Source organism: Hibiscus syriacus, unplaced genomic scaffold (genome assembly GCF_006381635.1).
Source record: "Hibiscus syriacus cultivar Baekdansim isolate YM2019G1 unplaced genomic scaffold, ASM638163v2 tig00111392_pilon, whole genome shotgun sequence".
In the NCBI taxonomy this organism is placed as follows: Eukaryota; Viridiplantae; Streptophyta; class Magnoliopsida; order Malvales; family Malvaceae; genus Hibiscus; species Hibiscus syriacus.
In genome coordinates, this window is record NW_024063078.1 from 3,629,530 (window position 1) to 3,652,869 (window position 23,340).

At 36.5% G+C, this 23,340-nt stretch overlaps 2 protein-coding genes across 2 annotated transcripts; both read right to left on the reverse strand.

Annotated features, from left to right (window-relative positions):
• Positions 1-1,751: 1,751 nt before the first annotated feature.
• On the reverse strand, positions 1,752-3,906 carry LOC120160262 (probable terpene synthase 6). The gene is given in 8 exon segments (XM_039170674.1): positions 1,752-2,075; positions 2,158-2,406; positions 2,478-2,616; positions 2,707-2,839; positions 2,842-2,924; positions 3,012-3,384; positions 3,463-3,745; positions 3,814-3,906. Coding segments are annotated over 8 exon segments (1,644 nt in total). The 3' UTR covers positions 1,752-1,784.
• Positions 3,907-22,205: 18,299 nt separating this feature from the next.
• On the reverse strand, positions 22,206-23,340 carry LOC120160278. Its single transcript, XM_039170693.1, has 2 exons — positions 23,016-23,340; positions 22,206-22,889 (listed from the first exon to the last, which is right to left on the reverse strand). The coding sequence occupies exons 1-2, from the start codon at positions 23,247-23,249 to the stop codon at positions 22,362-22,364; spliced, it is 762 nt and encodes a 253-aa protein (XP_039026624.1). The 5' UTR covers positions 23,250-23,340; the 3' UTR covers positions 22,206-22,361.

Sequence of the window (23,340 nt, forward strand, 5' to 3'; positions counted from 1 at the left end):
AATTTACTTGCAGAAGTTTCCTTAGAAAATGCATACTTCTGCTCTCTAGAAAGACACGATCGAATAGTACCACATGCCATTCTATTGATCCTCTTCCATTATTTCTCCTCAACATCATCTGGTTTATCTCTTTCAATAGCAATGTCTAGACCCTGCTGAAATAGGGCATTTAGAACCTCGCTTTGCCACATGCCGAAATGACCGGTGCCATCAAAAATCTCCACTGCAAATCTAACATTTGTCACAGCATTTCTTGCCAAAATTGAAGATGAAGAAGCGTCTGCCATTTCTGCTACAAATTCTATTTAATAGCTGCCAATGCAGAATGTCAATTATCCCAAGGAAATTTTTCTGATGTGGAAGATCAGCCTAAACCGCAACCACAGAGCATACTAAAATAAACCAAGAGCGCTGATACCAATTGTTGTGAAATTCGGGTTAATTTCCACCAATAACAGATTCACCGTGAAAACTATTATCTAGGTGACTAGTGTGAAAACGATTGTACTAAAAATCACCCCAAGGTAGATTCCCAGGAAAGAGGAGGGGTCACAATGGTCCCTCTTAAAACCCACTTTCCTTAGACAGAACTACCAAGACAAGTAATTTTAATAGGACAATAATTGACAACAACTATACCCGACAATAGCTATTAAATAGACATAAAGAGAACACCAAAATATTTCACTAATAGAGGAAATATTACAAAGAGAGAAAGAATACAAATAGCCTTTAAAATAGAAGAAGGCTTATATTTGTGGGATAATTAACTAAGGAGGAGGAGGGCTTTATTTATAACAAAAGAATTTTCCCTCCTCCTTATACACAACCAATGTGGGACTTTTGCCAAAAACCAACAGCCTTGCCATGGCCATCGTGCAACCTGAGACGAGAGTTGTACATGAGATTTTTTTTTGGACGGTTAGAAGCGGGAAAAGGAACTCATCTTGTGTAACATAATCTAGTATCCTTCGAAAGTGGCCAGGATCTAGTGCTTTGTTATTTAAAAGAACACGCTCTAATCCAGGATCATTCCATCTCTAACTTCCAACAATGTTTGTCTTGCCAGCCCCTCTGCGACCAGCAATTGTCAAGATTTCCTAGGTCTAGCGTCAGAATTCACGTTTTTCAGAAACTAACGCTTAGATGTTTTGGTGGATAAGAAAGACATTAATAAAGAACCTAAAAACAATCATTAAATTTAGATTTAATTTTAATATGCATTAATGAAGAATTTGATTTGGAAAATAAAAAATTAGTGTATAAATGATGTCGGAAAAAAATTGACGTGAACCCTTGTAATTAGTCGGGATTATTGATGACATGGTGAAAAATATTCATGAAATAATTTCTCCAAGTTTACTAATGTGATCTTCGTATTAATTGATGATAGCATTTAGTAACCTTCACAACTTCTTTATTGTTTCATGTTATCTTCATTTTATAAAATTCGAGAATCAATTTTCAAAAATAAAGTTACATCTCATAAATCAAATGTACCCTTAAATTATACATGATATATTATTCGAAGATTCAACAACATACATAAAATAAATATTGTTTAGAACTCTCTTAATCAATTAAAAACATAAACCATGTAGTTACAGTTACTCAAACTTAAGACATCTAGGAATATAATATTCTATTTTACGGTTGAGTCCACTTGACGGTATTATAGTAACACACTTATTGGTATTTTATAGCACACCTTAAATAAGGTAACATAAGATGATTTAAACACAAATATGCATGGCCAAGCACCAAGAAAGCTGGAAAACGAGTCTTTAAATGGGTATCGGATCAACGAACAACGTACGGATGTAATCTTTCACATATTTGGGATCTGTGTAACCATCTCCATGCTTATAAAACATATATGACGGTCGAGCAAAGTTCAAATGTCGTAAGAGCAGATCTCTTGGAACGACTGTAGGTGTCATACATTCCTCGTTTATATCCTTCCATGCATCCTCCAACAGTTTCTCAAATGCTTTAAGAGTAAGTTTCTCTGAAAGGTTGTGTTGTTTCATGAAGCATTCAACACTGGAAGGCGCATGCTCTCGCAATTGCTCAAACTTCAATCGGAACAAGCGAACCAGTCAAATAAATTGAAATAATTGTTTTAAGGTAATCAATAGTAGAAATATAAAGAGATACCTTATGTGACACTATGTCATCCATGAGACGACCTATAACATCTATAGCCTCCATAATTTTGGGTTCCTTTCGGAGCCATTCAAATGCTTCTGTCCCTGCCATTTCCCCCATCCCGATGAATGCTATTGTCATCAATACACCGAAAGTGGATGTCTTCTTTGCAACGCTCATGTACTCCTCAAATGTTGGTACATAACCATCATGATACCATTTCGTCTCAGCATGATAGTCGTTCGCTAATTGAAGGAGCTAAATCATACGGCCAATTAGAATGAACAAATACTCATAAGGGAAACATGAGCTATTGATGAATAACTTACAGCCTCTTTTGCATAAGGGACACAATAAGATCTTCCTTCCTTCGTAGCCTCTTCATATATTTCATCAAAAACCGCAAGCACGGCCTTGCAGATAACTTTAGTGTAATCTTGCAACTCATCCAGAGCACCAATCTCCCACCTGGAAACTATGAAAGTGTATGAACATTAGTTCTAGTACTTGGGAGATGACTAAGATCAGTATGATAAGTAGAAGAATGCATCTTGTGACCTCTTTAACGCATCTATAAAACGTTGAAGCTCTTGAGGTGTCCCATATGCATCAAACGTGTCATCTAAAATTGATATAACTACTAACAGCTTAGAAAGAAGTATCCGCCACTGTGTATAGCGAGGTTCATAAATAGGGAATTGATCCATGTGTAGACCTCCACGTATCTCTCCCGTGCATAAGAAAGCTCAGAGGAAAACTTGTTGTCCTCCCAAAACCTACGATATAAAAATACCATTATCATGCATGAAAAAGTCATCAGAAAACCATTCCTCAAAGTAATGCCAAATGCTTTCTTTTTTTACCTTGCGATTTGGCTGATCTCCTGTTTATGAAGTAGTTGTACTCGATTAAAGTCTAGCTTTGCAAACTTTAGCAGGATCTCATTTCTGGACACTTCTTCCTCATAGAAAGAGATATAGGTCCTTGCCGCCAGCCTTGGAGGGGATTTGTTCAATGGCTGATCAAGGGCGTTGGTTATTTGCTTGACAAGAAGCGGGCTAAACTTGTTTGCCGATGAGTTCAAGTTTTCCGTGGTGAATGCAAGGGCTTCCTCTAATATACACTCTCCATGAACTCTCAGATGGCTAGCTTCGTACAGACTTAATATTCCCTTACCATCATCGATCAGGATTTCTTTCAACTTTCCATCAATGTCTTTGAATTTGTTGAAAACATCTGATTCGCATAGTGGATTAGTTAATAATAACATGAATAGTTATTTCAGTATTCACATGTGAATGTCGTAATCCTTACCGCAAGACATTTTAAAGCCATATTGTCTGAAAACTCGAAAGACAATAGAAGTAGAGTTTAAGTCAAGGTCATTTCCGGCGACAAGGACACTTTGGAGGGAATTGAAAATGCTTTCCAATTGGTTTTCTATATCATTCTCAAAGTGATATGAAACACCAAGACGAAGCAGAGCATCTATGAATTTAACATTCTCAATAGGATCAGCTGTAGAAGCCATCAACATGTCCTTCACTTTCTCTTTCAACGGGTCAATTTCTTTGGTTAAAGAATCAAATACCTGAGACTGCTTGAAAAGTCATTGAAAAAGAAAAATAATAGAGTGCACGTTTTTACCAGAAAATGGAAAATTACCAAGTCATGAGCAGGAAGAAATTGGTCTCTCCATATATTTTTGGAGAAAGTAGCAATGGGACGGAAAACTTCGCAGACTTCTTTACCCGACATATTTTCTAGGAATATAATTTATAAGTAGAATAGTCTCACTTGTTATGCAGGTCGGCTTCCAATACTCCAGCAGTCCAGCCATATTTATAAATACTTGGAACTTAGAATCATTTTTTCAATTTTCATTTAAAATTAAGTCTTTTGTTTTTTAAATTTTGATCGCAGCCCCACTTGTGTTGCGTTGAATTACCATTTATTAACCTAAAAAATGATAGGCAGGACAATTTAGTAAAGACAACCATCTTACTATTAAACAGTTGACAGACATAGATTTATTATGACTGTGATGTTTTGTATTAATAGATATCAATTTTTTCTCATATCGTGAAATCAAAAATAAAAAAATAGAATATAGTTAGGGTATTAATGGTATGATTAGATCTGTAAGCAGCTTGCAGCAGGCATCATCAAATTATTTTATATAGTTTGATTAAGACGAGGGAGGCGGCTAAAACACTACTTTTCTTTCACTTTCTGACAGTTGAACGAAAATTAAATGATTCCGGTTGGAGTCACCGCAGATTTAGATTTCGTATAGAGTGGGTTTATATGATGGATCAAACGAGTTTAAGTACATTTAATTTTCTCTCTCTCAAAGTCAAATGATCCTACATTTAATTTATCCCTGATAGTAATAGGCCTAGGGACCATTTGAGGGCGACCACATCATACAAATTTCAAATTTATATATATTTTAGATATTTTATTTATATTTTCTATTGATATTATGTTTTACTCTTAAAATTTTATGAGTTTATCCTCTTGAAATTTTATAAGTTTTCTCCGACACTACATATATTCCTATTTAATATGATTATGAAAATAAAATCATCACTTAAACCTAATACATATTATTTGTTTCATCTGAATAACTTGTTTATGGTCATTTGTATCCTATATATATATATATATATATATATATATATATATATAAGCAAATTTTAATGCACTTAATTTGTACGGAAACTGTGGAGCTATTTTACTATTATTTTTATTTGAATAGTTTTTAGTTACTCACAATACACATACCCTGTAATTTAATATTTCTAAAAACAATATCACCATCTTTAATCCAATAATATCTGAGACACATATTTATATACATCGTGAAGCTTAAGCTTTAAGCCAATATAGTCGAAAATTTGTTCTAAAAGTGGCTATATTCAATGTTTGAATGCAACGAAACAATAACTCTACTAATCCCTTGACCAGCCACGAATTCGCATCATCAAGCTGCACACTGTTATGGTCCCATTCTTTTATTACACGACGAACATAAAATTTTATTTTAAACTGAACTTTTAAAATTTTAAGAATAATAAATTTATAAAATTTTAAGAGTTAAAATCAAACTATAAATAAAAAATAGAAAAAATAACTTCAGTGACCAAAAATCCCATATAATATACGATTTTAACCAACTTTTTCCGGATTTGCCAAAATGACCAACAAAATCGCAATGCGATCGCTAATTCGCAACGCGATCTCCATTATCGCAAATACGCGTTGCATTTTCGCAATGCGATAGTTGAAAATCGCGTTGCGATGGTCTACAGTATCGTTGCGATTTTCCCAATTCGCAATGCGAATAAGTAAATCGCAACGCGAATTGGGAAATTCGCAATGCGAATAAGTAAATCGCAACGCGAATTGGGAAAATCGCAATGCGATACTGACTATCTCAATGCGATAATAAAAAATCGCAACGAGATACTTACTTTCGCAACGCGATACTGACTTTCGCAACGCGATTTACTTAGCGCCATTCGTATTAACACGTATTTTTTTTTTTCAAATTCCAAACACGTATTTTTTCTTAATAAATCGGAAAATGAACCGTCCACAGTAATCGCACGCAACTCATAACCTCAAACCCAAACACACAACATTCAGTCCCATCTCCATCTTTCACTCTCTACGGCGAAATCCGTCCCCATCTCCGAAGATTTCCGTCCCTATCGCCGGCGAAATCCCTCACAACCATTCACAGTCAAAAATCCCTCACAATCATTCAGAAATGGAAAATCAACCTCCGAGGGTTAGTTTTTTTATTTTTATTTTGAAATTTTGCATTATTTTAGGTTTTTCATATTGAGATTGATGATAAGTTTACTGGTAATTTCAATAATAGATTAACCATTTCACTTAGATTTCTTATTAAATTCATTCGATTGCTGTCAATACTGCTAAACTGTTTAGCCTGTGAAGTTAGTATTTGTCTTTGTTTTGTCTTTTGGTTGAAGTAATGCAGAAGAAGAATAGTTTCGAGAATGAAAATCGCAAAGCGGAAATAACTATCGCAACGCGAAATAAAAATCGCAACGCGAAACCAAAATCGCATTGCGATTTTCATTTCGCGTTGCGATTTTCATTTCGCGTTGCGATTTTCATTTCGCGTTGCGATTCTCTCGTCGCGATAGTCATTTCGCGTTGCGATTCTCTCATTGCGATAGTCATTTCCGCGTTGCAATTCTCATTATCTCGTTGCGATTTTCATTTCAACCAAAAGACAAAACAGTGTTGCAAATTTTAGTTTCAAGAATAAACTACTATGTTTATTGTTTTGTTTTTGGTATATCTTGACAGTGTAATTTTTGGTATATCTAACTTGGTATGTTTATTGTTTTTTTGTAGAAATTTTTTTCGGCTTCATTGACATTAAGGAATAAAGTTAGCCTAGCCACTACAATTGCTTCGAAGCTTTCACCTGCACAAAGAAAATTGTTTGAAGAAACCTGCTTCGGGCCATGGCTGAGAGTACAGCATCCGGGTGGAGATGCTAGTTTGACCCATTTGTGGCTTCAGACCATGACTAGCGATCTACCTGACAGTATACAACGTGGTGAGGAAGAGATATGGTTTCATTTTCCACCGGCGTATACTTGTTTTGGGCGGAAGGAGTTCTGCTTAATCATTGGTCTACGATTCGGACACGATGATGTAGGCCGGTACACTCGTCATATCACTCGCCCATCATGGTTATCCAGGGTTTTTCCTGATGAGTCAATAGAGAAGCCGAACTTACACGTCGACGACATGAAGAAATTGTTTAATAAGAAAGATGGTTTTACTCGGATGAATGACGTCGATGTTGTCCGAGTATGCCTTCTACTACTTTTGTATGCCGGCTTTCTAGGCAGAGAGGCCAGACAACCTATTCCTCAGGAGCTAATATTATTGGTAGAGGACCTAAATGCATGGAATCTGTTTCCGTGGGGTTCGTATATATGGAAAGCTACCTGGACTAAGTTGTCGTCTGCCTTTGATGACCGCAAAAGTTTGCGGGGCGATGGGTCGAAATACACTTTGTCAGGCTTTGTTTGGGCCTTTAAGGTAAGAATTTCTATATAATGTTTTCAAAATTATAATTAATTATTTAACAATTACTAATGTTTGTTATTATATTGTTTGTAGATTTGGATATTCGAGGCTTTCCCCAGCATGCGGACATATGCATTAAAATTCTCAGATGATATTCCTAGGGCTATTTCCTGGAAGAGGAAACGTATGTTGGATTGGGAAGACTTAATACCATATGCGACAATAAATAATGTAAGTTAACACAAATACTATCATATATAAACAAGTTATTAATAGTAGACGTTTAACTTTGTTTTAGTTTTTATATTATTAGGAGGCCAACACTCCATTAATGAGACTGACACCCACGGAGGCTGAGCTTGCCACTGATTGGTGGCAAGCTAGTCAGCGTTTTTTTGATGGCACGAATGATGAGTAGCCTCCACTTCCTCCACTTCGAGAGCCATCACCTCACCCAGAGCCATCACCTGATCGACCCGACTATACACCTCTACAACGAGAGCCATCACCTATCCCGTCACATCATCGAGTCTCTTCTCCACCATCACCTCATGATAGGCGACCGACAAAGATGCCACGACTTCTATCTCCCTGTTCTCCACCTCCACGGGATGAGTCAAGGGAGTTACGTGATGAGGTCAATGCCTTGCGTGAGGAGATCGGTACTCTACGCGATAACGATGGTGCATGGCGTGTGGAGGTGTCTACTTTACGTGGTGAGGTTGCCGCTCTACGTGAGATGGTAGTATCGTTGCAGAATGAGGTTCATACTCTACGCAACGAGGTAAGTTTAAGATTTTCCATATTTAACTTGATGATAAATTTACTCGTAATTTCACTTAAATTAACCATTTCACTTAGATTGCTTGGTAAATTTATTCGGTTGCTGCCAAAACTGCTAAACTTTTTACTTTAACACTGTGAAGTTAGTATTTGTCTTTGTTTTGTCTTGTGGTTGAAAGTTTGAAATATATTTATCTTTGTTTTCACTGTTTAAATATCATGTCTGTTTATTTACTGATATTTGTATTTTTATTTAGCGGACCGATAAGGTGGATGCTTTACGTCGGGTTTTTCTTGCACGACAGAGTTCACGCATCAGACGGCGTGCACGTGCTATTAAGTCTCCGTATACCCCAATAGTGCGAAGACACCGCAAGAAGAAGCCCGACTCGCCTATCATCCATCAAGAGTCCACTCCTATCGTTGAAGAGGCCCCTATCATTCCTCGAGAGTCCCCTCCCACCGTTCAAGAGGCCACTGTCATCGTTGAAGAGGTCCCTCCCACCATTCAAGAGCCCGATTCACATGGCGTCATATGTAGGATTCTGAGAAACCCTCTGACGTGCCGGACATGATGGATTCAAGTTGGCTCTCGTATGAGTTACCGGCCAGTACCATACCGGTATCTGAAGAGGAGAGGAAACAACTACCGGACACAATTCTGGATAACACCCTTTGGGCTAAGACCGCAGTTGATTTTTATCTACACGAGCGAAGCCAGGGGTGTTTCACTGACATATGCAAGCTCAATGATGATATCTATTTGTTGCTTGATCGGTCTTGGTGGGGCGTATTATTAGGGGTCGAAGACAATGGCTATTTCGATGGAGGGGTAAGTCTTATATTTTTCTTATATTTCATTTGATTAATTTGTTTAAAAATTAATGTAATTCACTAATATATGTATTTTTTTGTAAAACAGCATATTGATGCGTGGGTGTCACGTCTACTAATAATTAGGAAACTTAAGGAAAATAAAAGAAATACACGGTATACAATAATGCCGACGGCTTTTAACGCAGTTCACTTGAAGAATCAACGAGATGAATCATTTGCGTTGGGCATGGACAAGCTAAACTTTATCCTGCATGGTGGGAGGTCGATAAGGTTAGTGTTTATTTTAGATTGAGTTTAAAGGTATTCATAAATAAGTGCGCAAATGAATGAATTATTACTTATGATTGCAGGTGTTTATCCCTATTTTGGAACGTAACCATTGGCTTCTCGTCGAGCTTCAGATCCCATCCCTTAAGGCAATAGTATAGACAGCATGATAAATTACATATCATTGGCTGATTTAAGAGATATTATTAAGGGATGGAGCTCTTATTTGGCTAAATACTTGGATGCGATAAATTATTGGACTCGTTCTGGAAACAAGAAGCCAAAGAAGCTCAATATTACAGTTAGCAGAGACGAGACCGCACCACAACAAACGAAAGGACCCAGAGGGGATTGTGGTCCTCTCGTATGCTTGGCGTTGGACCGTTTGATCACAGGAAGTATAAAGTATCTACCTCCCACCGATATAGATAGAGCTGCAGTAGGCTTGTGGTTTCGACATTATATGGCTAGATCGATATATACGAGACGTTGCCTACCTGCATCCGCGTTATAAAAATGTCCATAAACAATTGGTATGTTTATAGGCTTGTGGTTTGAAAATATTTGGTTAAGTACCTAGAATTCAATAATTTGCTGTTTGTAGGTTTAGATGTGTAGAAAGTGTTGTTTGAGCAAATGTTTGGTTTATGCAGGTTAATCTCAGAAGTGAGCTGCGTGAAAATGATGTATGGCTGCAAAAGTTGATTCAATAGTAGAAGTGTTATTTTCTCTAATAATTATTGCTTATTTTTTGATTGTTTAATTGATTTGTAAAAGGTGATTTGTAAAAGTTGATTTGTTTAATTGATGTTAACATAATTCTTATTTGTGCTTGTTTAATTGATTGAAATGTAATGGTTGATTTTGTTGATTTCAATATGCATTATGTTGAAGGCAAAAAGTACTATCGCAATGCGAAATGAAAATCGCAACGCGAAAATGAAAATCGCAACGCGAAATTAAATTCGCGTTGCGATTTTCATTTCGCATTGCGATTCCCTCGTTGCGATTTTCATTTCGCATTGCGATTCTCTCGTTGCGATTTTCATTTCGCATTGCGATAGTAATTTCCGCGTTGCGATGGACATTAAGATGATTGCCTATTAAGTGATAACAACTGGAACATATCATAGCAATTTTCAAACTCAAGTTACTAATACATGCCTAACTGAAAATGTTAACAGTTCACACAAAATCTACATAATACAACGTTTGCATTTAAAAATCACCTAAGTTAACAGACCCAAAAGGTGAAGCCAGTTGTGATTGGGATTTTAAAGATGATTGCGATTTTGATTGCCTTTTTCTTGACACCATATGAGCTTTGGATTTTGATGATGATTCATATTTTGGTAGAGGAAAAGATGATTGTGATGGCACTGGTGATCCACATGTCAACCTTGTATGACCACTTTCCTTGCACCGACTACATGTCGATCTCTTCTTCTCTTCACCCTTAGACGGTATACGATCGTGACTTTTTGGTCGGCCAGGTAGCCTTCTGTCCATGGTTGGTGGCAAAACTGTTTGTAAGTCATCTGGTATGTCCCACTCAGAAGGATGTGAAATAGGGTAGACAATCTCGGCATAAGTCTGTCGATATACTTCTGTAGTGTAGCAATCCATAGCGTATGTGCTTGAATCATCTTGGTTTAGATGAAGAGCAACTTTTATAACATGGCCGCATGGATAACCAGATGTTTGCCATTTCATACAACTACACGTCCTTGCATTTAGATCGACAAGCCCATTTAAGTTATTATCCAGTACTTCAAACAAAGTGTTTGAACATGGTTCAACTCTCCATGACGTTGATTTCACAACACGTTTCGTTATCTTTTTTTCAGTCCATGGTGTAACACGATGTTCCAATGTTCCTGTAAATTTAAATAAATAATACTTAGTAAAATATATCCCAATGTTCCTGTAAATTCAAAGAAATAATACCTGCATGGTTTCTTTTCTTGTAGTACCACTGTTGAATAGAGGCTCGAAAAAACTCCATTAACATAGTAATGGGTAATTTACGGGAATGACGACTTAGAGCGTTAATTGATTCTGCACTATTAGACGTCATGAAACCATATCTTGCTCCAAGTTGATGTACTCTTGACCATCTTTCAAACCCGACATCTTCTAGTGTTGAGCACACTGAGGCAAAACACGTCTTAAACAGTTTATATGCTTATTGAAATCCACTTCCCGATAAGCCTTTACAGCCTTCCAGTATGTCCATTTGTGCTTTTTTATACCAGCAGACCTTGATTTTAGATTTCTATACAAATGAACACCACAAAGTCCATGAAAAGCATCTGGGAAACACCTTCTAACAGCGTTGTCAATTGAGTTTGCCCTATCGGATATGATTGTCAGATTGCTAATAGGACCTATGCAATCCCTAAGATGCCCCATAAACCATGTCCATGAATCGGAGGTTTCAGATTTGCCAACCCCGTAAGCTATTGGCAATATCCCATTGTTAGCATCCATGGCTACTGCTAATAAGTTTACTCCAAGGTATCGACCTTTCAAATGTGCTCCGTCAACTATAATAACTGGGCGCATGCAAGTAATAAACGAACGAATCTACAAAATAATATACACAAGAAATATAATCATTTAAATTTTAAATGCATGTAACTAACATAAATGAGTCAACAGAATTATATGATTTACTAACCGCAGCACCAATGGCGATAAACAGCAACTCAAAGCGTCCATCTCTATCTGTTTTGATATGAGTTACCGACCCAGGATTTTTCAGCTTTAAATTATGACAATAAGCCGGCAGTTGGGCAAACGATGCTTCTGGCGACCCCCTCAACAATTCCAAGGCATAACATTTGGCTCTCCAAGCTTGAGAATATGATATACTAATCTTGAACCGAGCATTCATGTCAGTCATAATTTCATGTCCCCGATATACCTTGCCATTCAAAAATATTAACTCAGCCAGAAAACCACCCAACACTTTTTTGTTTGCCTGTCTATGGTGAGGAAAAACTTGGGTTCTTGAACATGTATGTTTATCAATAAAAGTCCTAACTTGAAACATTGCGCAATCTTTTATCCTCTTTGCAATCATACGCCACGTGCAGTTTTTGTCAACTGTACACCTTGTTTCGAAACGATCTTTGCTTGATTTGTTAACTTTTAGTTGATAGCCATCTTCCACACATTTCGTATACAAAGCTATCTTCAAGTCTTCCTTTGTATCAAAACAATCATCTTTCTTGATACGAATAACTTTTGTGTACAATCAACTGCTTTCTTTGCCAACTCTTCTTCCGGTAACTGAAGTAATTCTGGCATATTCCAGTTATACTCCCGTGGCATTTTCTTTTCTTCGGGGACTTTTTCTTCTTCTTTTTCTTCTTCAGGATTATATGAATTACAGAATGGATGTTCAACATGTTCATTCACAGTCGTAACTTCCTCCTCATTATCATCAACAACATCTTCCTCGACAACGGGTGTTTCATCATCAAAATTCGGGTATTGACCAATATCAAAATCATTACACGCAGGGTCTGTTTCTTCTTCTGAAACATCATCAAAATTCGTGTATTGACCAATATCAAAGTCCGGGTATTGACCAAGATCAAATTTCGAATACTGACTAGTACTCACAATTTTTTCTCTTGGCTCATCATCGTCTAATTGGTCAATACGAAAACCGGAATTTGGTGCTGAAAGTTGATTTGGATTTGGATTAGAGAAAGGCTGTGGGTTTTGAGACCCACTTAGTTGATTACTACCCGCTACTGACCCAACAATACTACTTCTAGGTTCAACAACATACAATGTAACATCATCACTTGAAACATTAATGTAAGCAATGAATCGTTCAACATCTTCATTGTCGGTTAACAAATAAACTTTACCATTTCTCTGATAAGATAGCCTAAATACACTTAGGGGCTCTAAATTCAATTTTTTGAAACACGTAACATTAGGGTTTCATAAGTTAACTTCTTTAATGACAGTTTTAGTTGAAGATTCATGGGTAAAGGCATATATGTAAAACACCATGAACATTCTCCCATGACCCTCCAAAACACAAAATCTATCCAAACATGATCAACATTAGATGATTTCATGGTTGTAACTAAACAAACGAGATGCGAAACTAAGACCTGTTGCCGGATGGGGAAGGATGTCGTTGGATATTGGAACGGATGTCGCCGGAGAGAGTGATAGATGGAGATGGAATGAGTTGCGATTTAGGGATTTAGGTTATGAGTTGTTGCTGCTGCGTATATATACATACACAAAAAATTTGGCTTGCGAAACTAAAACCTGTTGCGAACTTTGAAACTCGCATTGCGATTCTATATTATCTCGTTGCGAAAGTCAGAATCGCGTTGCGAAAGGCCATCATTTGACCATCGCAATGCGAACTGCAAATCGCAACGATAGAATCACAATGCGAAATGAAAAAGGCAACGAGGATTAATATGCATAAACTTTTAACAATTATTATTGAATTCTAGGTACTTAACCAAATATTTTCAAACCAAAAGGAGTATATATGTTAACAAAACTTGCATTATGTGTATTTTATGTGTGCACTTTTAACATTTTCAGTTAGGCATGTATTAGTAACTTGAGTTTGAACATTGCTATGATCTGTTCAGTTGTCATCACTTATTAGACATTCATTTAACTATCGCAATGCGAAAATGGTTATCGCAACGAGAAAATCGCAATGCGAAACGAATTATGTACGCAACGAGACTATCGTTGCGATAGCCATTTCGCGTTGCGATAGTCTGTTTTGCCTTCAACATAAAGCAGATTGAAAATCAACAAATCAACTATTACATTTCAACACAAATTATGTACACATCAATTAAACAAATCACATTTACAATCATCTTTTACAAATCAATTAAACAATCAAAAATAATAATAATTCTTATTTCTTCATCAATTATTGAATCAATGAATCAACAACTTTGTGACCCCGTACATCTATTTCACACAGCTCACTTAAGGATTAACCTGCAGAAACCAAACATTTGCTCAAACAAGACTTCCTACACATCTAAAACCTACAAACAGCAAATTATTGAATTCTAGGTACTTAACCAAACATTTTCAAACCAAAAGGAGTATATATGTTAACAAAACTTGCATTATGTGTATTTTATGTGTGCACTTTTAACATTTTCAGTTAGGCATGTATTAGTAACTTGAGTTTGAACATTGCTATGATCTGTTCAGTTGTCATCACTTATTAGACATTCATTTGACTATCGCAATGCGAAAATGGTTATCGCAACGCGAAAATGGTTATCGCAACGAGAAAATCGCAATGCGAAATGAAAATCGCATTGCGATTTTCTCGTTGCGATTTTCATTTCGCATTGCGATTTTCATTTCGCATTGCGATATTCTCGTTGCGATAGCCATTTCGCGTTGCGATAGTCTGTTTTGCCTTCAACATAAAGCAGATTGAAAATCAACAAATCAACTATTACATTTCAACACAAATTATGTACACATCAATTAAACAAATCAACATTTACAAATCATCTTTTACAAATCAATTAAACAATCAAAAAAAAATAATAATTCTTATTTCTTCATCAATTATTGAATCAAGAATCAACAACTTTGTGACCCCGTACATCCATTTCACGCAGCTCACTTAAGGATTAACCTGCAGAAACCAAACATTTGCTCAAACAAGACTTCCTACACATCTAAAACCTACAAACAACAAATTATTGAATTCTAGGTACTTAACCAAACATTTTAAAACCAAAAGGAGTATATATGTTAACAAAACTTGCATTTGACTTACCAATTAACAATGGACACTTTCATAACGCGGATGCAGGTAGGCAGCATCTCGAATATATTGCTCTAGCCATATAATGCCGAAACCACAAGCCTACTGCAGCTCTATCTCTATCGGTGTGAGGTAAAAACTCTGTGTTTCCCGTCGTCAAACGCGCCAAGCAAAGGCATACGAGAGGACCACAATCCCCTCTGGCTCCCGGCGATTGCTGTGGCGCGGTCTCGTCTCTGACAACTGTGACATTGAACTTCTTTGGCTTCTTGTGTCCAGAATGACTCCAATACTTAATCCCATCCAAGAATTTAGCCAAATGAGAGCTCCATCCCTTGAAAATATCTCTCAAATCAGACAGTGATATGTAATTGATCATGCTGTCATACACTATTATCTTCAGGGATGGGAGCTGAAGTTGGACGAGAAGCCAGTGATGACGTTCCAAAACAGGGATAAACACCTGCGATCATAAGTAATAATTCATTTATTGCACTTATTATTTATTAACACCTTTAAAAAATTTAAAAAATAAACACTAACCGTATCGACCTCCCACCATGCAGGATAAAGTTTAGCTTGTCCATTGCCCAACAAAAATGATTCATCTCGTTGATTCTTCAAGTGAACTGCGTGAAAAGCCGTCGGCATTATTGTATATAGCGAATTATTTTTTTTTCCTAAGCTTCCTTATTATTAGTAGACGTAACACCCATGCATCGATATGCTGTTTTACAAAAAATACATATATTAGTGAATTACATTAATTTTTAAACAAATTAATCAAAATCATATATAAGACAAATATAGTCTTACCTCCCCATCCAAATAGCCACTGTCTTCAACCCCTAATAGCACACCCCACCAAGACCGATCAAGCAACAAAAACATTTCATCGTTGAGTTTGTTGATGTCAGTGTAACACCCTTGGCTCCGCTCATGTAGATAAAAATCAACTGCGGTCTTAGCCCAAAGAGTATTATCCACAATTGTTTCCGGTAGTTGTCTCCTCTCCACTTCAGATACCGGAAGGGTACTAGCCGGTAACTCATACGAGAGCCAACTCTCATCCATCATGTCCGGAACCGGTGGGGGTTTCTCAATACTTCGATATATTACCCCATGTGAATCGGGCTCTGGAATGGTGGGAGGGACCTCTTCAACGATTACAGTGGCCTCTTGAACGGTGGGGGGGGGGCGGAATCTTGAGGGAGAATAGGGGCCTCTTGAACGATTGGAGGGGACTCTTGAGGGATGACCGGTGAGTCGGGCTTCTTCTTGCGGAGTCTTCGCACCATTGGGGTGAACGGAGACGTAATAGCACGTCCACGCCGTCTGATGCGTGAACTCCGTCGTGCAAGGAAAACCCGACGTAAAGCATCCACCTTATCGGGCCGCTAAAAAAAATTAATACATAAATCAGTAAATAAACAGACATGATATTAAACAAAGACAAATATGTTTCAAACTAGCATTGTATTCACCTAAATCATTATTCTATCATAGTTCACAAAATGCTCAGATAACATTCCAGAAGTAAGCACTTATATAAACATTTAAAAGGACAACATATATAAACATTCCAGAAGAAGATAGTTTACTTTCGCAACACGAAACTTAAAATCGCAACGCGAAATGACTATCGCAACGCGGAAATGGCTATCGCAATGCGAAATGAAAATCGCAACGACAAAATCGCAACGCGAAATGAAATCGCAACGACAAAATCGCAACGCGAAATGAAATCGCAACGACAAATCGCAACGCGAAACACAAATCGCATTGCGATTTTCATTTCGCGTTGCGATTTTGTCGTTGCGATTTCATTTCGCGTTGCGATTTTGTCGTTGCGATTTTCATTTCGCATTGCGATAGCCATTTCCGCGTTGCGATAGTCATTTTCGTGTTGCGAAAGTAAACTATTATTCTTCTGCAAATTGAAACTTGAATGGATTGCATTACTTCAACCAAAAGACAAAAACAAAACCAAAAACAAATACTAACAAAAATAGATTGGCAGTAACCGAATGAATTACGAGTATGAAAAATCTTAAACTTACCTCGTTGCGTAGAGTATGAACCTCATTCTGCAACGATGCTACCATCTCACGTAGAGCGGCTACCTCACCGCGTAATATAGACACCTCAACACGCCATGCACCATCGTCTTTGCGTAAAGTACCGACCTCCTCACGCAAGGCATTGACCTCATCACGTAACTCCCCTAACTCATCCCGTTGAGGTGGAGGTGGAGAACAGGGAGATAAACGTCGTGACATCTTTGCCGGTCGCCTATCTTGCGGTGATGGTGGAGAAGAGGCTCGATGAAGTGAAAGAATAGGTGATGGCTGTCGTTGTGGAGGTGTATAGCCGGGTCGATCAGATGATGGCTCTAGGTGAGGTGATAGCTCTAGGCGAGGTGATGGCTCCCGAAGTGGAGGCTGCTCATCAACCGTTCCATCAAAAAAACGCTTACTAGCTTGCCACCAATCAGTGGCAAGCTCAGCTTCCGTGGGTGTCAGCCTCTGTAGAGGAGTGTTGGCCTCCTAACAATATAAAAGCTTAAACAAAGTTAAATGTGTACTAGTAATAACTTGTTTATAAACATATGGTAGTATTTATGTTAACTTACATTATTTATTGTTGTATACCGTAGTAAATCTTCCCATTGCAAGGTTCGTTTCCTCTTCCAGGAAATAGCCCTGGGAATATTATTTGAAGTTTTTATTGCATATGTCTTCATGGCGGGAAAGGCCTCAAATATCCAAATCTACAAACAATATAATAACAAACATTAGTAATTGTTAAATAATTACTTATAATTTTGGAAACATTATATAAAAATTCTTACCTTAAAGGCCCAAATAAAGCCTGTCAAAGTGTATTTGGAACCATCGCCATGCAAACTTTTTCGATCATCCAAGGCAGACGATAACTTATTCCATGTAGCTTTCCATAAATACGAGCCACACGGAAACAGGTTCCACGCATTTAGGTCTTCTACCAATTTGATTAGATCATTTGGAATAGGTTGTCTGGCCTCTCTGCCTAAAAAGCCGGCATGCAAAAGAATTAGAAGGCATACTCGGACAACGTCGACGTCATCCATCCGAGTAAAACCATCTTTATTATTCAAAAATCTTGTCAGGTCTTCTACGTGTAGACTCGGCCTCTCCAGCTCAGGAAAAACCCGGGATAGCCATGATGGGCGGGTAATGTGTCTAGTGTACCGACCTACATCATCGTGTCCGAAGCGTAGACCGGTGATTAAGCAAAACTCCTCCCGCCCAAAACACGTATACGCCGGTGGAAAATCAAACCATATCTCTTCATCACGACGTTGTATAGTCTCTGGTAGATCTCTATTTATGGTTTGAAGAAACAGGTGTGTCAACATCGCATCTCCACCGGGATGTTGTACTTTCAGCCATGGCCCGAAGCATGTATCCTCAAACATTTTTCTTTGTGCAGGTGAAAGCTTCGACGCAATTGTTTTGGCCAGGCTGACTTTATTTCTCAAGGTCAATTGAGCCGAATAAAAGTTCTACAAAACAATAAACATACTAAATTAGATATACCAAAAACTACACTGTGAAGATATACCAAAACAATAATAAACATAAATAGTAGTAGTTTATTCTTCAAACTTAAATATGCAACACTGTGAATTTCGTATTTGTCTTTGTTTTTTGGTTGAAGTAATGCAATTCATTCAAGTTTCAATTTGCGGAAGAAGAATAGTTTCTGAAAATGAAAATCGCAACACGAAAATGACTATCGCAACGAGAGAATCGCAACGCGAAACTAAAATCGCGTTGCGATTTGCATTTCGCGTTGCGAATCTTGGTTGATTTAATAAGCAATCTAAGTGAAATGGTTAATCTATTATTGAAATTACCAGTAAACCTATCATCAATTTCAATATGAAAAACCTAATAATAATGCAAAAATTTCAAAAAGAAAATAATTAAAAAAACTAACCCTCGTTGGTTGATTTGGTTGATTTTCCATTTCTGATTGTTAGGGTGGCTCTGAGAGATTTAGATAGACGGATTTCGCCGGAGATGGGGACGGATTTCGTCGGAGATGGGTGAGAGAGTGAGAGATGGAGATGGGACTGAGTTGTGATTTTAGGTTTTAGGTTATGAGTTGCGATTACGGGATATACTGTGGACAGTTCAGTGTTCCAATATATTTATATTCATGTTTGGAATTTAAAAATAAAATACTTGGCCAGGATACTAATGGCGCTTTGAAAATCGCATTGCGATTATGTATTATCGCGTTGCGAAAGTCAGTATCGCGTTGCGAAAGTAAGTATCTCGTTGCGATTTTTTATTATCGCATTGCGATAGTCAGTATCGCATTGCGATTTTCTCAATTCGCGTTGCGATTTACTTATTCGCATTGCGAATTTCCCAATTCGCGTTGCGATTTACTTATTCGCATTGCGAATTGGGAAAATCGCAACGATACTGTAGACCATCGCAACGCGATTTTCAACTATCGCATTGCGAAAAATGCAACGCGTATTTGCGATAATGGAGATCGCGTTGCGAATTAGCGATCGCATTGCGATTTTGTTGGTCATTTTGGCAAATCCGGAAAAAGTTGGTTAAAATCGTATATTATATGAGATTTTTGGTCACTGAGGTTATTTTCTCTAAAAAATATAAATTAAATATCTAAAATATATAATATTTACAATTTTCAAGAAATAATTATTTTTGGCAGTCCCTTCAATCTACCCTTATCTTCACTCCATGAGTAATCGATTTTGACTCATAACACTCAATTTTATTTGAATCTGAATTAATTTATGCTTAAAACAATTAAATTTAAAAAATAAATTTAAATTTACTTTAATTAAAATAGGCCAACTATAGTAAAATAGACAATGTTAAGGGAAACAAATAGAATTAATTAATTAATTAGGCCAAGTAGAGTTGGTTTTATTGGAAGAAAGTATAGGGATTGGTATTGGGAAGTAAACATTAAAAGCTCCAACGATAGTAGGTCGAAAGACATTAAAGGCCATGATAATATTAAATTCCCATTTATTATGGTTAGGTATATTAATGAATTGGTCTAGTAAATAGCCTTTAATTAGCTTCCATGCAGCAACCATAATAAAGCTCATTGTTTGACAAAGTTTAGGTGAATGCAGTTTTCAAACATTTATATGCACACAACCAACTGGCTATGAAATTTAATACAATTATTATAAATAAAAATATAATATGTATGCCATTCGAAATCTAAATATTTATAATTTTTGAAATAAATATCATTTAAAATTTTGTGCAATATTATAACATCTTAGTGAAAGATCAAAGAAATTTACAATAGAGTGATTTGAAAAGAGAACCATTTCAAATTCCACTTTCCTTAATTTTATCTTGTCAAATAATAAAAAATAATTTTATATTTTAAAAATCTATATAAATAAAACCTCTCTTTAAAATATTCGATGATGTATATTTATTAATAAATCAAATAATAATTATCATGTCAAATCATCATATAAAAAAGTTTTATGTATTATTTGATTCAGAATCAATATATGTTCAAACTTTATCTAAAAAAGTAATAGATGATGATAAGAAGAGTTTATCCATACTTAGAGTGCCTGTAAAAGATGTTGGAGAATGATAGATTATGACAGTGTTTTGAAAATCGGACCGGAGTTTAACCGGTTTAATCGGGAATCGCTGTCTAATTCGGTTCATTCTACACCGGTTAAATCGTTACTAGTGAACTAAAAGGAACTGTTGAACCAGCTGTGAACCGTTGAACTGGATCGGACCGTGAACCGATTGAAAACTGGTTCTATTTTTTTTCTAAAAAAAAATTAAATCAAACGACGTCATTTGTTAAACGAGTTAAAAATTATCAAATTCAACTCGAACTTGAAATATAATATTGAAACTTGAACTCAAAAAAGGCTCGAGCTAAAAAAAAATTTAGAAGCTCGATTGAAGCCTAAAATTCGAGCTCGCTTGAAGCGAATGAATAATTCGCTCTGTGCTCACCAAAAGACTCCATGATTTTGAATGACAAATTACCTCTATTATTTATAGAAGTCAGTTGGGATGCTCTTCTATATTTCTTAGCTATGTGGGATTGTTTTGTTTTTATATTTTTACTCTTTAGACTTTTGTGATGATCTTCTATGTTTCTTAGCCATGTGAGATTTTTTTTTTAAAATTAAACCGAACGACATCGTTTGTTATGATTTTTTAGCCTCAAATTTATTTTTTGATTATAGTTATATAATTATATTTATTATTTAATATGTTTTACCTTAAATATTATGTTGTAGTTAATTTGAATCATTTTGTTTCACTTGATTTTATGGTTTTTAACTTATATATGTTATAACTTGCTTTGAATACGACTTGTAATATAAAAAATTGTTTTTTATTAAATGTTTTTTATATTTTTATTTAATTTTTTAAATAATTAATTAATTATGACGTCGTCTGGTTCTTCCGACCGGTCTGACCGGTTCGACCGGTTAAACCAGTGAGCTGGTAGCACGGCCGGTTCGCTGACCGGTCCGATTCTAAAAACCATGGATTATGACGACTGAAAAAATCATAATTTTAATAAAGAAGATATTGAAATAAAATAAAAAATAATTTTCTTTAACTTCAACGCTAGCATATTTTAGCTTCCACATCATCTGGCCGTTAATGGATTAACCAACTAGTATCCTGATTAAAATGTAAACTAAATTTCAATTTTAGTATTGAAACCTTTTAAAGTCTAATGCTAAAATCAGTACACGAGTTAAAATTTGATGACTAATGAGGTAGTTTACCATAAGTTTTAAATACGACTTATTAGACAAATAGAAACATAATCCAAGAATATCACATAAAAAAAATTCAAGAATCTCCAATAGTATTTTAAAAAAAAATAGTTTGGGTGATTATAAGGTAATATTTGTTCAGAGCTTAATTTATTAACAATGTATATATACCTCGCAAACACAACTACTTGATTCCAGAACCTCTAAAAAGATCAATATTCCCTTCTACCATTAAGACCAGAAAAATCAACATTCTATTTAGCACTGAGGTCACTTATATGTTAGAATTATCAACAATGTTAGATCAACTTAGTAGGGAAAAAACAATATGAAATATATGGAATCGAGTCCTAAGGTGGACAATTCATAATTACTAAAGGTCTTTCACGGAAGTTGCTCTCAACCTAACATTGGAGGCAGCCTACTACCCTACCTCCCCTTATCCCATTACATATGGAAATAGGGTCAACTAATTTATTAAATTCATATCTTTCTTTTTTGATCTTTGTCATCCCTTTCCAATAAACATATGCTCAGTTTCTGCTAAGAATTCACTTCTAATACATCTATCTTTTTTACAAAATTATAGTAAATGCATTGAATATCAAGCTAGAATAAGTTGAATTTCCGCCCCCCTCAAATTGATATATTGAGATCAATGCGAGGCTTCTTAGAAGCTGGCAATTGAACAACGGTATTGCACCTGGGACATCTAGGGTTATGTTTCATTATCATAACATACGACAAGCATCCGGGGCAACCGGCCGCAACCGGCGAGGCAAATAACCTCTCTTGATCCCCACCGGCATCTCGTGAACCTTTGATCGAAGACAAAGAATACGAAGGCGACAGCAAGGATGACTTCCACAATGAGGAGGAGGAGGAAGATGGTGATCGCCTTTTGATCGGATGTTTCTCTACCCTATCGAGCGCGGATTTTACTTTGTCGAGTGTACACACGCTCTGATAAGTGGTGGAGGACGATGAGACTAATTTCAGCTCTAGGTTAGTCTCGTCGAAAAGATTTATAAAAGGTTTAGAGGACGACGGTGGGAAGTTCAAATCTTGAAGCTTCGACACTGTTTGATTGATTTGGTGTTTGGTTTCATCAGATGATTGTGAATAATTTGATAAATTGCAGCTTTGCAAGTACACCTTACCAGACTGCAACCATTATTAAAAAAATAAATTAATGAATCATACTTTATAGAGCAAAAATGAATCAAAGAAACTAAAGAAAAAATGAAGGAAAATAATCCATTTATTAAGAGATGAGAATTGTCAACATACCTTCAAGTCTAGGCGCTTTTCCCACCCATTAGGGACTTGAACATCAAGGTTAAGTTCTTCTAATTGATCATTTTTCATATTGATCAAGGCCGAGCCACCACGACGGCCTCCGACTCCAAGAAAGTCCCTAGCGATCAAAGCTGTTGGTTTTGCTCCACCGGATTCATTCCCCGCCATTCGGTCCGCCTTGTACCGGCTTAAAACTCTATGCAAATAGCTAACATCGGCAGCCATGGCCAGAGAGGCTTCTTGACAAAGAGAAAGTGAGTGTCTAACAGGGTTTCTTTCTCTCTCTCTTTTACTTTTCCCTTTTTTATACAACAAT